General features: G+C 36.3%; 2 protein-coding genes across 2 annotated transcripts; both read right to left on the bottom strand.

Moving 5' to 3' along the window:
* Positions 1–330: 330 nt before the first annotated feature.
* Positions 331–9858, bottom strand: LOC119835709 (paramyosin, long form-like). Its single transcript, XM_038360687.1, has 16 exons — positions 9636–9858; positions 9504–9560; positions 8141–8227; positions 7276–7442; positions 6842–7079; positions 6642–6761; positions 6268–6534; positions 5910–6156; positions 5533–5660; positions 3872–3984; positions 2322–2511; positions 2058–2192; positions 1778–1972; positions 1566–1661; positions 1202–1483; positions 331–1077 (listed from the first exon to the last, which is right to left on the bottom strand). The coding sequence occupies exons 1-16, from the start codon at positions 9744–9746 to the stop codon at positions 880–882; spliced, it is 2631 nt and encodes an 876-aa protein (XP_038216615.1). The 5' UTR covers positions 9747–9858; the 3' UTR covers positions 331–879.
* LOC119835710 (paramyosin, short form-like) lies at positions 2559–3728 on the bottom strand. The gene has a single exon (XM_038360688.1). It carries the CDS (start codon positions 3444–3446, stop codon positions 2574–2576), a length of 873 nt encoding a protein of 290 aa, XP_038216616.1. The 5' UTR covers positions 3447–3728; the 3' UTR covers positions 2559–2573.
* Positions 9859–16159: the final 6301 nt, after the last annotated feature.

The raw sequence follows: 16159 nt of genomic DNA, 5'->3' as shown, positions 1-16159 counted from the left end.
AAAAAATGCTAAAAAAAGATCACGTGATTAATGGACAACCCCGTACCATCTGTATAAATTTTATAACAAATAAAATTGATGGAGTATTTAATAAACTTTTGAAGTGATGATTTTACCATTGATTGTGTCTCTTTGATATTCATTTTATAACATATTAGATAATTTACATTTTCTTCAAACCTATTGACATTAAAGCTCTTAACAACTTATGTATCTTATTTTTAATTATGAATTTTGCTTAAATTAATATAATTAAAAATTCTTAAACTTTAAGATATCTAATAGATGTATGACGTTAAGTTCTATATTTGTACAAATAAAACTCATTTCGTTTTTAAACTTTTATTGTTTTTTTACTCTTTAACATAAATAGCATTTATTTCATTTATTTTTAAAATTAATTAAAGTTACAGTTACAAACGTATAGTAAGTATATGTATTGCACAATTAATAAATAATAATCATATAAAACAACAGTTTCTTCACTTTTGGCTAGTGCATATAATGGCCCGCGATGTTCTCGTATTTCATAGCGCCGATGACCTTATTAGACATAATAATAAAAAGCTTTTGGGTTTATTGGTTCCTTTATTTCAATTATTTAGCATTACAATTAAAAAAATTACAGCGGGATGAACGGTCGGCGAATGGCTTAGGCGATGTGGAGACACTGCAGCTTTAGGGCGAGCCACGGCGCCGAGCGTCCGTCCCGAATCTTCTCCGATTATAGTTAGATGGCACTAGTGGGCTTTTCGTCCTCTAGTACTATCTATCGGAAGTCAAACATCACTTATCGAACGACTAGGCTTAACCCGACCGGAATTGTGCCCCTTGATGTTGGTGAGAAATGCTGGTGTGGCGGGGCTAAGAATGAGTCGCTCACTCTGTGCTAAGTGCGCGGGATTCCTGCACTAAGTACACCTGTGAGCCAGGTACGGTAGAAGTGGTGACGAAAGTGCGGTGCTTAGCGCGGATGAGAGAGAGATTGCTCTCGGCAGTTTCAGCACGGTCCTCGGCAGCTTCGAGCTCGCGTTGGAATCGTCGCACCCTTGTGACACTTTGTTGGGAAACGCCCTCCTAAAATTTAAATACGTACACGTATTTTAACAATTTTTCACACGACAATTTGTTCAATTTGACTATCTGCTTATAGATACTATCTACATTTATATTTTTTGTGAAAATGTATCGTAAATTTTACCTGTTCAGCCAACTGCCTCTTGTAGATGTTGACCTTCTGGGAGCATTTTTCCAAAGAGTCTTGAAGAAGGACGATGTTCTTTTGGTCTTCTTCGCATTGGATCATGATCTCCTTGAGCGAGCGCTCCTTCTTGCGCAGAATCTTGATGGTTTCAGCGTGTCTCCTCTTTTCTTCGTCAAGCTCAAGTTCCATATCCTTGATGCGGGCTTCGAGTTTGCTGATGATGCGCTTACCACCAACAATAGCATTAGCCTCGACTTCCTCCAGACGGACGGAAATGTTCTAAAAATTAAGAAATAAAGTTATATAGTTTTCAAGAACGTTTTACTAGATAAGATACACCAAATTTAGAATCTCAGGTTACCTTGACTTCGATTTCAAGGGACTTCTTAATAGCCTCAATCTTGACGATCCTCTCTTGTTCTTCGTGCAAGTGCTCAACGGTGTGCTTCAACTCAGTCTGAAAGAGTACGATGTATAAATATATTTTTACAATGAGTGATTTAACAATAAAATGTTGTCTGAATTTTATTACTACAAATTTATATCCTCATGCAATTTTGATAAAAAAGTTACCTGTACGCGCTGGTATCTCTCATCAGCGACGCGCAGCTCCTTGGTGATTTCGTCGTAGTCAGCAGCTACAGCGGCCAGTTCTTGTTCGATCTTAGCCTTGCTGCTGGACAGGTTCACGTTGATGACGGTAAGTTCGTTGATGCGCGTCTGGGCTTCTTCGAACGATTGTTCAATAGTGCGCTTAGCACGGAGGGCCTGATAATTAAATATACACACCGTTACTTTCATTTCTGTTATATCTTTATTTAAGTGAAACTATAAAAATGTACATTTCATATACCTGTTCGTAATTGCCACGGATCTCTTCGACTTCACCAGTAAGCGATTGTATTCTGCGTTGGGCAACACCATATTGGTCAAGGGTCACCTGCAACTGCCTTTGAATCTCGTCGTAGTGAGTCTGGATCTCGGTAAGCTGTTGATGTAAATATTATAATTAATAAAACCTATAAAATAAAATATAATAAATAAAAATAAAAGAAGTGATTAACGTATGATACATTTTGTTCAACTTATTCGTTATAAAATAAAACAGTTGTGGCACCTGCAGAGATTGCTTCTTGATAGTCTTCTGTAAGTCAATGTTGGTCTTGTTGGCAACATCAAGAGACAGCTCAAGTTCGGTGATCTGGATTTGCAGCTTCTTCTTGATGCGGGTGACCTCAGTCTTGAGCTTGGTCTCAGCCTCCACTACGCGAGCGTTAAGCTGCTCAATTTCAATGCTGGTCTGTTTGCTGTTAAACAAGAATGTATTCTAAAAATGATTTACACAATTTATTAGATCAAGTGAAAATTATTACCTGCTGCTAGCCAAAATACTCATGTCAAGTTTATCAAATTGTTTTATTGTTTCTTTTAATTCGTTCAATTTTTCAACGTATTCGATATTTATATTCGGAATTTCAGTTTCTATTTGCACAAGACATACTTTAGGTGAAGATTCACATAATGTTTGGATGGATCTTATTTTAAATTCAGAAGGCAAAACATTATCTAGGTTCTGACGGTTTATATGCTGAAGTGTTTTTAACTCTTGCCAATCATTGTCTAATTTAAAATTTTTCTTTTGTATTCCCTTTTTATTTTCATTGATTACATTCTGTTTGCTCTCTTCAAGTAATGTATGAGCAATAGCTTTTGCGGATTTTCCCCGATATAATTTTGCATTAGATCTGAGTTCAGATTCTATAGCTGCATTCGAACCTAGTGTTGCTAATTGCTTCTCAACGTCTGCAAGCATTTTATTTTGTCTTTCTTTAAAAAGCTTTTCCTTTTCCACTCTCTTCCTTTTAGTCTTGACCGTTACACTCTCGGTTTCAATATGTTTTGTTATATTCGCCGCAGCTGCGGTTGCAATGACTGAAAATGGAGATCGTTTACTAATACTCACTGAACTCAAATCTTTCTTCGCTTGTTCAGAAACATCCCGCGATATTTTTCTCAAATCGTGCTCTGAGTAAGCCTTGATTGGTTTATCGAATCTATATTTTTCTAAGCCTCGTTCATTATTCCATGGCAAATGAGGCGGTTTCACAGATTCTCCTTGTTGTTTTGCTGTGATATAGTCGATCATAGGTTGATAAAAATTAATTCCATATCCGTAATTATCCTCATATATAGCTGTGGGAGGCTTATTCCACTTAGATTCGGGGATTTTCACTGGTGGCATGATGATTTTTTTTTAAATAAACCGAATTCAATATATTCGAATGCACTTATCGTTGATTATGAATTATCATAATGCACTGTCGGCTTTAGCGTGATTAAACTATAACTGTTATGCCAACTAGCAGACTTGCGAAGTGCAGTTTTGGCCAACCAGAGACGCCGCTATATTTAAACGGGAATCTTGCCAATTCATTACACTGTACAATATTTTGTTTGAACGTACATGGATCGTACCGGATATGACTATTTTTGCTGATTGATCGTTATTGATTTTAAACTTAACCTTAACGTGTCAAGATTTTTCACTTGTGACTATTTAAGAATCCATGATCACTACACAATTATTGTCAACTATATTATTTGTTTCTACGATACATTTGCATTAATATCTGTTTATGATTTCTAAAGAGTTAGTTTGGGGCTTACCGAATGGATTCAATTTCTTCCTCCTTCTCCTGCAGGCGGCGTTCAGCCTCATGGCGGAACTGACCGAGCTCAGCGGTCAACCTCTGTGAGCGCTGTTCCTCAGCTTTGCGGCCCTAAATATATCATTATTTTTATTAATATTTCTTTATTGATTAAAAAAAATTATGTAAACTTTTACAGGGATAAGGTAATATAATTTAAGTTGCCAAAATTGAATTCCCAACATCACTTGGCTTCAATCTAGATTATAATAATTAACACTTCCAGATTTTATATTTCATTAGGTATAAAAGGTTTTACAATACATATAATAAGTGCAATGATGAGTGTTGAATTTTGTACTTAAATAGCTCCCTTGAAAACTTTCCTTTCTGATTTTTTTAAACTATTGCTTAATCGATTTATTGTCATTTTCTACAAAAACCGGCTAATGCGATGAAATAAAATTGGAGAGTGTCAGTTACATATCAATAATATGGATGACATATTTAAGCGGCAAGTAGTATTTAAACAGAAAATAAATTAATCTGAAATTGGTTTAAAATATCGCTGCAAATATATCACCTAGTAAAATAATTTTTTATCGATATGTGAGCGCGAAACCTACGCGTAATATATTTTAAGATTCAGTCGTGTGACGTAATTTCGGTTAAATTGAATGTGTCCGTTGCCAACACAAATGCTTCGGCAAATAATCAATTTAATTAGTTTATTTGGCTCTTCTGCCGTCACCTGAACGATCATTTACTATAATTAAAATTGCCGTGACGGCAAGCATGCGCATTTATATACAATGTAGTCATATTGAACTATATAGGTAAAGTAGATATTCTTAGATAGATAGTCTTATAATTTTTATTTTATTAAAGTGAGTGTTTTATTGTTTATTAATTAAAATAAGCTTCCTACCTTTAGGTATTACCGATTATGTACATATTTATTTATTTTGGTACGTTATTTATATTTTAAGAAGATTCTTTGTTTATTGTATGATTTAACCAAATTTGCTAAAGCAAAAACACAATTGGATTTTTAGGTTAGTTCGGGCAATCAAAGACACTTTAAGTGTCTACTTTATTACTAATTTTTTACTATTATTTCGAAAAAGCCGAATTAGCACTGCCCCCCTACAGTTTTACGCATCACAATACAATCTCTAGGTTGGTATATTATCTTCGACTAACTTTAACAACCTCATATAATATGATCTATATTTATTTAATATCTAATCTTTATTTCCTTCGTAAAGCCTAATTAAATAAGGTGTTCAATGACAACTTATTTCGTTAATTTAACGTTAAATTTTTACGTACACGGGTTACGTACACGTTACGTACGCCCCATTTTTTTTCAAATATAGTGTAGCCTTATAAGTTAAACCTAATTGACCGATAACCATATACAATTTGTCAAAATCAACGACAGATGAGCACACATGTTATAAAACATTCGTATTGCATGGTAATAACTCTTCTTCATAAACATTTAATGTACAGAATAATAACCTGGTTTCAATTTAAGTGTATATATAGATATTACTTATTATTTGTTCATGTCCTGGTCATGTCCTGGTGTCCTGATCTTTCCAATGTTGATCTGGTCATGTCCAGGTGTGCCAATTAAAGAAAGAGTTATTAATCTGTCAGGTATATACTACTTACAGCCTCAGCTTCCTTGTATGCGGCGGTGAGTTCTTCTCGCTCGTTCTCAAGACGGCGCAGCTCGATTTCGAGCTCGTGAAGACGGCGGGTCAACTCAGTGACAGTGGCGCGGGCGTCGTGCAACTCATCTGCGAGAAATCATTACGCTTACTGTATTGAAAACTTTCTGAAACACTATTAAGGACAGAAAATGTTGCCTAAAACGTTTGCCTCGTTTGTATATATGTAAATTTGTTTTAGTTTTTAAGGAAGGGCGAGGTTTTTTAGCTCCGTTATTGTAATAAGGTGATAAAAATTTTATCATTGTCATATTTTTTAAACTAAATTCGTGGTACCATCACGGTGGTTTTATATATAAATGAACTAAAATGTCTTACCACCCAGTTTCTTATTCTCGCGGCCAAGAGCGTCCTTCTGTTCGCGGGTCTTGTCGAGCTCGTGGCTGATGCGCTGGAGTTCTGTCTGCTTGTTGCGCAGGTCGCGCTGGCTCTGTTCGTAGAGCTGCACTGTCTCCTCAAGGCGAGACTTGATCTCGATGTTCACACGTTCAAGCTGTTCAGTTCTCTTCTGCAACTCCCGAGCAGTTCCGTTCGCCTTCTCCAAGTCAATGATGAGCACTTCAACCTGTCGAGGTTAAATTTATGAATTAAAAGATGATTATATGCAATAGACATGATTTAATGAATTGAGAATTGTAGTATATCAACTTTTATACATATTCTCATTTTCACTTACTTCGCTCTGGAGACGAGACTTCTGCTTCTCAACGCTGCTGATCTTAGCGATGAGGGTTTCGATCTGTTCTTCCTGCTCTTGGATGCGAACGGAGTACTTGCGACGGATTTCTTCGATCTCTTCTGCCCTAGCGGCAGCCTCAGCCTCGAACTTGGATCTCCAGTGCGCCACCTCACCGTTGGACTTAACCAGTTGACGTTCAAGGTCCAAACGAGCCTCGGATTCCTCTTCCAGTTGGACGCGGACGGATTCCAGGTCAATCTCAACCTAGATATAAAACATTTATTTAATATAATCCCACAATCCTCTACAAATAAGATTTAAAATTTAATAATTTTATAAAGTGAATATAAAAGGTACGGGGTTCATCTTACCTGGTGAAGGTTAGCCTCAAGGATTGAGCGCCTTCTTTCGTCATCTTCGAGCCTACGACGCGCGTCCTCGAGCTGGCTGATAACCTGGCTCTTAAGGTACACTACGTTTTCGATGTTCACCTATAACAAATTTACATACGTTATAGCATAGACAAAGCTTTCATCGAACCAGATATTTATCTAAAAGCTAAAAAAAGTACCTTAAGGTCCTGAACTTCCTTAATAAGCTCAACGTTTTCTTGGGAAAGGCGCTGCTTGTGTGATGTAATATCAACAATAGTGCGATTCAATTCTTCAATCTTGACGTGAAGTTCGCTGATGGTGATTTCAAGGCGTTCACAGGTCTTTGAAATTGTGATCTTTTCCTTGCTTATGTTCTCCACTTGGGCCAACAGCTCGTAAACTTCGGCCTGGAACTTAGCCTTTTCCTTCTCGACCCTGAGGACAAAGAGATAATAATGCAACTAACTGCCATAGTCAGGAAAGTTTATGATAACAGCGAATAAACAAGTCACCAAGGATCCGAGGAGTCCCCGTAGAGTGGTGGGTATAAAAACGCTTAGCTTAACAATTAACGTAATTCGCAGCAGCTTTAATGACACAAAATGATTGGTGTAGGAGCAAATGTCCTCACCTGCTTTTGCTGTGGGTAAGTTTGTCGATTTGCTCCTGGAAGTCAACGACGATTTCTTGGTGTTTCTTCTTAAGCAAGTGAGCTGTTTCCTCTGATTCGAGATGAACATCTTCTAGGAGCTTACGAAGCTTGGTCAACTCCGTGTCTCGTTTTCTGTTGATCTCGAACTGTAAAATATACGAATGGATTTCAAATTACATCCCCATATTCATGTTTACAATTTGGGGTACGCATTTGATATTATTTTTACTTAAACTGCGGAAAGTGTTACTAAAATCCTTGACCTATTCTAAATTTTTTTGTCAAAATGTAAGTTTTTTACATTATTCTTGTGGTTTTCGTTTATACTTTTGTAGCTATAAAAATCTAAATAAAAGTTGTACCTAAAACAAAATGATAATGCAAAAACAAAACACAATATAACAATTCGCAATAGCATTATGTATTATTTGCATAAAAATTCGCAACGCCACATAGAGTATAGTGTATAATATGTATATTAAAGAAATGGGGGAAAATAGTCAACCTTATCATAATAAAAAAAATATACAAGTCCGCTCCTCTGCCTTGGTTTCTTCAAATACATTTTCAGTTTTGTTCTGCTTAATAGAGATCAACAAACATCTTCTGCTGTCATATTTTAATATCTTTAAATTCAATACAAAAGGATATGATCTGATCTTTTTGTTTTTTCTCAATATAGCTCATCACTTTTTCAAATGATATCTTCATGATCCTTATCTCTATCGGGATTCTTGAATTATTCATGCATTTCCATGTCTTCTTGATATTATTATTTTTATAATAGTTACCTTATACCTAATGCTAATAATAATATATAAACTAATATGTGATGAAAGTTTACCTGACTTTCAGCTCCACCTTCAGCCTCCTCAAGCCTTTCCGAGAGCTGGATAACTTGTACGCTCAAATCTGCCTTCTCTCTTTCGATCTGTGAATATAAAATGCAATGTATTTATTAACTCTTACATATACTTAATAGAATTTATGGAACATTCAATCACACACAGTGAGCATGAAGGTAGGTCATGCGATTAGGATAGACCAAACTGTTAGATATCCGTCTTATGTTTACAAACTTTTTTGTGTTTTATCAATGTAAATTTGAACTATTAATGAAATCAGATTAATTACAAATTACTATGTACCACACGTATACAAAATTAATTAAAAGAAAAGTTGAATAAATTTATATTAGTTATCTATTTAAATTATCGAAATTAAGGAGATGAAAAACATCAAAAAAGTTAAATTGGAATAATTCACGTTTAGTTCCACCTATTTCTGTTCGACAATACGACCTTCACATACTTCAGTATTTGTTTCAATCTATAAAAAGATCCAGTTCAAGTCGCAGAGTTGTGACTAATCCGGATATTTTCGCTAGTAATTTCTGGATCTATTATTATATTTCAATATATTGTGGCATTCTCGACGAACACCCATCTTTTGGCCCAGTTTCAAAAATGAGATAGGAGAACGAGAAGTTGAGATTTAAGAGCTTCGTGCAGGTGGCTAAATATATCACAGCGCCTATGATCTGTTGGGTAGGATTAGTTGCGAGCGTAGCACGCTACGAGCAGTCGGCCGAGCGTTGCGCCGCGCAACTGTCCAAAATAGAATGAGCAAACTAAATGATAACAGTCGATATTAGATAATGTCGATTATGAAATTGTAACATTTTCATTTCAATATATAACAAAATAATATATTTACACCTATTCTAATTTTACCTATTCAGTGGGTCATTTTTTTAGAAGATAAAATAAATACGTATAAAAAATTTTAACAACTTGCATAACACAATTTGTTATTCATTATTCATTTCAAAATTTGTAATATTTTTGTAAATATAATTTTTGTGACACATAAAATTTTGTTAAATAACACTAGTAATATGGTTAGTTACATTTTGAAAATATACATTTTTAATCATTTTTATCACACATGATTATGTAAAATATCAGCATATTATCTCACGTTTAATTAAGCAAAATATAGCTAAGTTTATATTAAGCTAATTCTTTTAAGTGTTACATTAAGTAAGAAAAAGTATTCCATAGAGAAATTTTATGTAAGGGCGGAAGGCGGAAAATCGAGGGCGGCGGTATTAATAGAGGTATCGCGCGCCCCGCCCACACCTGCGCCGGCGCGCCCGCTATGGCCGCGCCGGCCATCATATCACATTTCGCGCGTTCATCGCTTACCCTCTGACGTAGCTCCCTTTCGGATTCCAGGTCATCTTGGAGGAGACGAATCTTGTCCTGAAAAATATAACATATTCTATCATGTATCCGCAAAACACTTCACAAGCACTGCACTGATTCAACGGCCGGTACCTCCAGCCTGGAGAGAGCACTCAGGTCGGCGCTGTACTCGATGTTAACGTCGGTGGTGCCGCCGCCGCTGCTGCGGTAGGTATACTTGGAAGTCTTCGCCACGGCGGACATTGTCGCTGGTTCGTCTCTCGGTCGGCAGTCGGCGCTACGTTACCGGTCGGGCACCGTTCGACTAGTGAGAGCGGGTGCGGGTTGCGTGCGCGCATCAACCGCTGTCCACTGCCCCGCGCCCGCCGCCTGCCGCAGCCCCCGCGCGCGCCGCCGCTGCTGCTCCAGGCCGCCAGCCGCCTGGAGCTCACGGATCGTGTTACCACCCCCGCGCACCCCTCTGTCGGCCTTTTATAGACACGCCCGCCTTTACGTCTTCGTACTTCTCTTTTATTTGTTTTGCCCAAAAAATTTGGCGAATATTTACCCATACCGCTTGCGCGCGGGTGTCGCTGCGCGCAGGCTGGATGTTGCGATTGTCACGCTAGGTCCAGGTCTCTGCGGAATGCCTGGCGGGCTCTGGCAAGCGCTATCGACCCACACAAAGAACCATAAATCGATTGAACTTAACAATGAACTTCTTGTACTCTTAAATTGATCTCAAGAAGTCAGCATTGAACGTTTTGATGTTTACAAACATCAATCAAATCTAAATTTAAACCGTGTGATTTGCGAGCGGTATCACATAGATATATTGAGGTGAATACGATAATTGTATTGGATATTGGTTCAGCGGGTCATAGGCTAATCATATTCTGTGAATACCAATTTATTTCAATAAATATAAAAAATTAACAGTACCAACCTTTACTTGTCTTCTTTTAGAGTATACAAAAAATTGCAAAAAAATTTATTTATTATATTTTAACAGGGAGATGGAAATGTCAAATATAACTGGCGTCCAGAGCCAATGAAGGGGGCGCTAAATTGTTTTTTCAACGGAGGGGGCAACAAAGTCGATGGGCTGTCTGGTGAATTGCGCCTTACAATGTCCATATACATATAAAGAGGTTAGGAAATGATTGACCACCCATTCTATTCACAATTACACGTCAATCGCTTTAAAATTAGCAAGAGTAGAGCCTTTACCCTGATTGTTCCCATAGTTCCAACTCGTTTCCCCCAATATCTAAGGTCTTCCATATAATACATAAGTTACAAATTTTACAAGAGACTAAATCCCACGTCGTTATAGAGTAATGGAAGCATTGGTGAGTACCTCGGACTTTAAATCGATAAGTGGAACCTCCAGACTAGGCGAGCGTGCAAGAAATAATTAGATTTTTAAAATTTATCTGCGCATGTGGGTAACATCATCACTGTTCATAACGGTGAATGGAAACATATTGAAGAAACCAGCATGTACAAGTCAAAAGTTCGACGACATGTAACATTTGCCAAATCCACTTAGCCAGTGTGGTAGATTTTAGCTTGAACTCTAATAGGAAGCCTTTTTTTTAATAGTGGGGAAATCTTGCATAGATACCCACAGCCTCCGGGGAAGAGGTCGTGGGTTATATCGGATTCCTACCGACTAAAACCCCACTGTGTTCCGTCAAGCCACATAAGTGAAGGGGCCACGAGTGCTTGTTAGAATTCGTGCGCGACCCCCTCGGCGGCAGCCCTGCAGGCCCGGCACGTACTTAGAGCAGCTTATTTGCCTGCTCTACCCTTCTGTGGCGGCGTGAGCGGAACACGTCTCGCGCCGCCTCACCGCACCGAACAATGGATGTCGTCCCCGATTCTAATAGGAGGCAGAATAGATGGAAAGAATTAGCATTAAAACTAAGGAGTGTGAAGTTCGAATCCCTGTAAATACTCGCATGTTAACGATTATAGACAAATCTTTAATTCTTTTCACCGTCCAGCCTCCCTGATGGGAACTATAGGAAACTACGGTAGAGGCTAAATTTTACTTTCTTTCATTATATGTGCACACTGAGTCAGCTGCACCAATGCGAGGCAGGAACATGTGAGCAGTTAAGACTGTATAGTTATGTAGAAAATAATTCAAATAACAATATATCTATAGATCATTAAATACCTTTAAACAATGTTTGTTAATTACAAAGAACCTCGTAGAAATTGAATCGTAGTGTAAAACATTTGGTTGCATTTGATTAATCGTTAAATTTAAAAATACGTGATTATACCAAAATTATATGTCAAGATGTAAATAAGAAGCCGGATAAACCGTCCGCTCGTAATTAATCATTGCTCTATTTCAGTTCAACGCAGTACATTCGTACACAACACTCTTAAAATATTTAATTCATACTTTCTTTAGAAAAAAGAGTTTATTTCATTTTTTTGTCGTACTCTAATTTATTTCTTCTATAGGTATATATTTATGGATACATTTTATAATATTTTTAGTTTTTATTTTATCTATTGTAGTGTTATTAAACCTATCAAAAAGGACCGTTTATGTTTCCTGTTATGTTTTTTTTTTTCGCCTCAATCTTTGATAATTAAAAACTACATAAAGAAATAAGTTAATTAATAATCTTGCTATCGTTTTCTACTAGTAGATTTATGGAATTTTGAAGTAACTACATTTGAAATTTCAGAGCTGTGTTTAATTAAATATATTAATATACATCTTATTTTGCTTAATATTATTATGTTATATTCTAAGGCATTCACAATTTGGTATTTGGCAAACAAACAAGTGAAATCCCATATCCTCTAGTTGGCTATGGGTCAGACGATATACATCTGTTTCACTGATCGATTTTCTTTATGGACAAGTAGGTGATCAGCCATCTGTGTCCTGCCAGACCGATACTTTATTTTTTGTGAGTCCCTACCGAGAATCGAACCCAGGACTCCACGATTCTACGCTCACGCCAACCTCACGTTAACCAATGTACCAACAAGGCGGTCATTGGCAAAAAATAATAAAAAAAAAAACCATAATAACGTTTATATTCTCGAATGTCCCGGAGCTGTTCCAGTCAAGACGCAGGTGGACGCAATTTTCATTTATATTCGTATGTACACCTGCGGAGTGGACTAAATGTATTTCGCACCGACCGCTGCGGATAGCCGCGATGATTCACTGACCTATCCCCAAATTACAGTCAGTAGGCACCGCAATAATCGCACATCCTACTTCTGAAAATAATAATAGGGAAAATAGACTGCTAATAAGAAAATAAATTTAACTCGATTTCAACAAATATGTAAGAGTTTTGTATAATATTATAATCAAAATACCAAAACGTGAAATCGAATCCTATTGTTGGTATTTTTACGTCACACAAATAACTTAGACTGTTGGCAGAGCTCGCGGTGACTCCTTTATGACTGTATCGGGTGTAAAGATTGAAATAACTTTATAGTCTGTGAGTGCAATGAATAGGTGTGATATGATTTGGAAATGTATTTAAATATTTTTATGCGTCATATAAATATCTTCCCCTCTTCGTTATTCGTACTCGTAGGTGTATACTATAGTGACGGCACCTTTCGTGCCTACTTGTCACTGATGATTCCCTAACCTCATTAGGTCAACAAATTTAAAAAGTTTTTAGAAAAGTTACGCATACTGTATGAATTGTCACGTTACAAAGAATTGAAGATAAATACATTATATTGATTCAGCTCTACAATTTTATATTTGACATAAAAGTTATAATTATCAGATTGTACTTATAATTATTTGATTGTGATTGTAGTTGTGCCACATATAACAGCGACGTAAGTTTTACTTTATGTAAAATATCGATGTGGCTCGTCCTACACCGAGGCTGAACTAGTAAGTTGTTCCGAAGCATCTTCGTACGCGGAAATAAGTTGCGGGTGACGCGTACGGCGGTGGACCGCCAACAAACCAAATGGTGCAAATGGTAATGGATTTATGAGGATGGTAAAAGATGGAACAATTTCTTAGAGCACTCCCCGTAGTAGACTCTGTAGGTACTAAATACAAAAGACGGAAAGCCTACGGTTATTGACAATTCGAGCTGCTCGTCTTTGAATACGGTTAATATGAAGAAGTTTGTACTGTACTGTAGTGTAGCTTAGCCATCTCGAGGTGGTTCTGGATGGCATCACGGTTAGTGTGCAATCCCCGGTTGTTACAAAAATATATTACGCAAGGGGGTGATTTTTTTGCTTGCTCTGCAGTCCTCAGGCACATGAAACAAAGCGGAACTATGCGCCCCAGAATGCGACGAGATGCCGCAGCGCAGTCGCTGTGGGAAAGATTCTTCTGAACCGTGGAAGACAGTACCCTCTTGGGGTATTTTGCCTGACCTTGCGGCGTTTTGTTTGTATTTGTAGGTTAAACGCGGTAGCATATTGTTGATATGCCACCGCTCCACGATGGCTTTTTGTTTGAGTGTGATAACTTCCCGGTACGAGCTTGACCCATTTTATGCTTACTATAATTATGCATTCGTTCAAAACACTTTTTCATTTTTGTTAAATTGAATAGTGCTTATGTAATACAATGTTAATACTCAAAAAATAAATCCCGATGTTCCTCTTTCTTTAGATCAATTCTTATTATTATGTCTACACCATTTAATGGCTATCTAACGTGAAGTGGTAGGTGCTGGTATGTGCCGGCCGCGGATGCGCGAAGCTAGCTAGGGATGTAAACATAGAGTTTAAGAAAAAAATAAATTACATTTAAGTTTTTTTTTTTTTTGTAATCACCGTTTGTCCAACTATATATGAGTAAGCTACACACAGCTTACGCTATTCTTGAAAACTAACACTCTACCCATAGTATGTTTTTAATAAATATATTTTGAAATTATTTTCAATTTGAAAATCACATCAGCTACTCAATCTTTCAGCACCCAAAATAAACCATAACTAATATGTATGTACATGTGCACACTACATCGTTAACAAAGATGACAACTGCATGCAGATATATTAATCGCGAGATCGGACAACTTGGCATGGTACCTGAATAGAACAAACTGTCATTCTATTTATTGTAGGTACATAGCCTCAGACGCAAGTGTATTCAGTTGAGATGGGTTCAATTTGCATCGAATGCTTATATTAGTTTATGATAAATAAGGAAATATAATTAGCATTTTTCAGATATCGATTTCATTGTATAATAGCGTTCCGCCCGGATTCGCCCGTGGTACATAAGTGTGTATATACGTGTATGTATACTCAGGGATCACGAACATATCCAAAAGAAATAAAAGATTTTTATTATTCGGTACAATAACCCCCCCCATGTTATCGCGTTCAAACAAACTAACAAAAATACCTCTTCAGCTTTTTATTATTAGTATAGATTAACATCAAATGACAGATAATTGAGGCCTATTTTTTTCAGGCATTTCTAAGTCATTGCGTACTATCTCAACATCTATTAAAATTAATTTCACAAAATAAATAATAAATCTTGCATTTATACCTACAGAGCAGTGACAAAAAGTAAAGTGGTAGGTTTAAAAGCTTATCCCTCATAATACCTTTTTCACACATTGATTTAGATTGAAAACCGTAAATTATTTTTAATATATATATATTTTTACATATTTGCAACCAAATAAGGCAAAAGAGGTGTTAAAAATTTATTTGTTTAAGTAGTGTTTTACATAATAATGCGTGCAATAATCGAAAAATTGCTCAAAATTATTTCTTACTGTCCGGAATAACTTCTTTATTTTCCATTTTATTGTAAAAAGACAATTCAACTTGCTAAAAAAATGTCTCATCGATTTATGAGGGTATGCTAGTGTAGAAGGTAAAGCCCGAAACTCATTTGCACCCCTTCTTCATTTAGAAGACACTGGCGTTAAATACCCCATTTAAAAGTAAAAGTATATGAACTATAGAATATACAAAAAATATTAAAATAATGAAAATTTTTATCGTTGACTCATATGAAAATCCATGAGTCTTACAAAATGTAATTCAGTATTTATACAATGTTGAAACCAAGAGAGCAAACAGTTGTCGGCCTGTTTTCAGTTTTCTAAATAACTGGCTAGGTAAAGGTGTGCGTCGCCGCCTACGCACTACTATTTCTGATCTCAATGGAATGTCGGCAACATCGGCCATTCGATCATTTCAACAATAATAATCAAATAACATTAATTAAACGCTGCTAGTTATATGTAAGGTGTTATTATAGTTATGTCATTGCTAAAATATTCCACACATGTAGAGAATTCACAGAAATAAATGTGATCTACTGGGCATCACTTTTCGTTTTATGCTAGCTTTATTTCGGATTATATTGTGTTATAAATATTAAATTACCTGCGAGCATTTATACATAAATAGATATGATCACACATGGTAAATGATAGTGTTGGAACTTTATATAATTCTTTTTTATCTCTAATTTGGAAAGCATTTATTTTCCAGAGATATTTTAAGTGTCTTTTTGATTTTAACATAAATGTTATCTTTCATAAAAATCGAGAATATATGTCAGTGGCTAAATTTTAATTTCAAAAAGATTAAAATGTTTCATACAAACATTTGCAATATTTTCATAATTGCAAGCTTCTCCCACAGGCGCCTAAATAAGGTAATTGATAACCTCTATT

This window comes from Zerene cesonia, chromosome Z, assembly GCF_012273895.1.
Source record: "Zerene cesonia ecotype Mississippi chromosome Z, Zerene_cesonia_1.1, whole genome shotgun sequence".
NCBI classification, from domain to species: Eukaryota; Metazoa; Arthropoda; class Insecta; order Lepidoptera; family Pieridae; genus Zerene; species Zerene cesonia.
The sequence above is the reverse complement of the archived record's forward strand: the minus strand, read 5'-3'. Positions and strand labels throughout refer to the sequence as shown.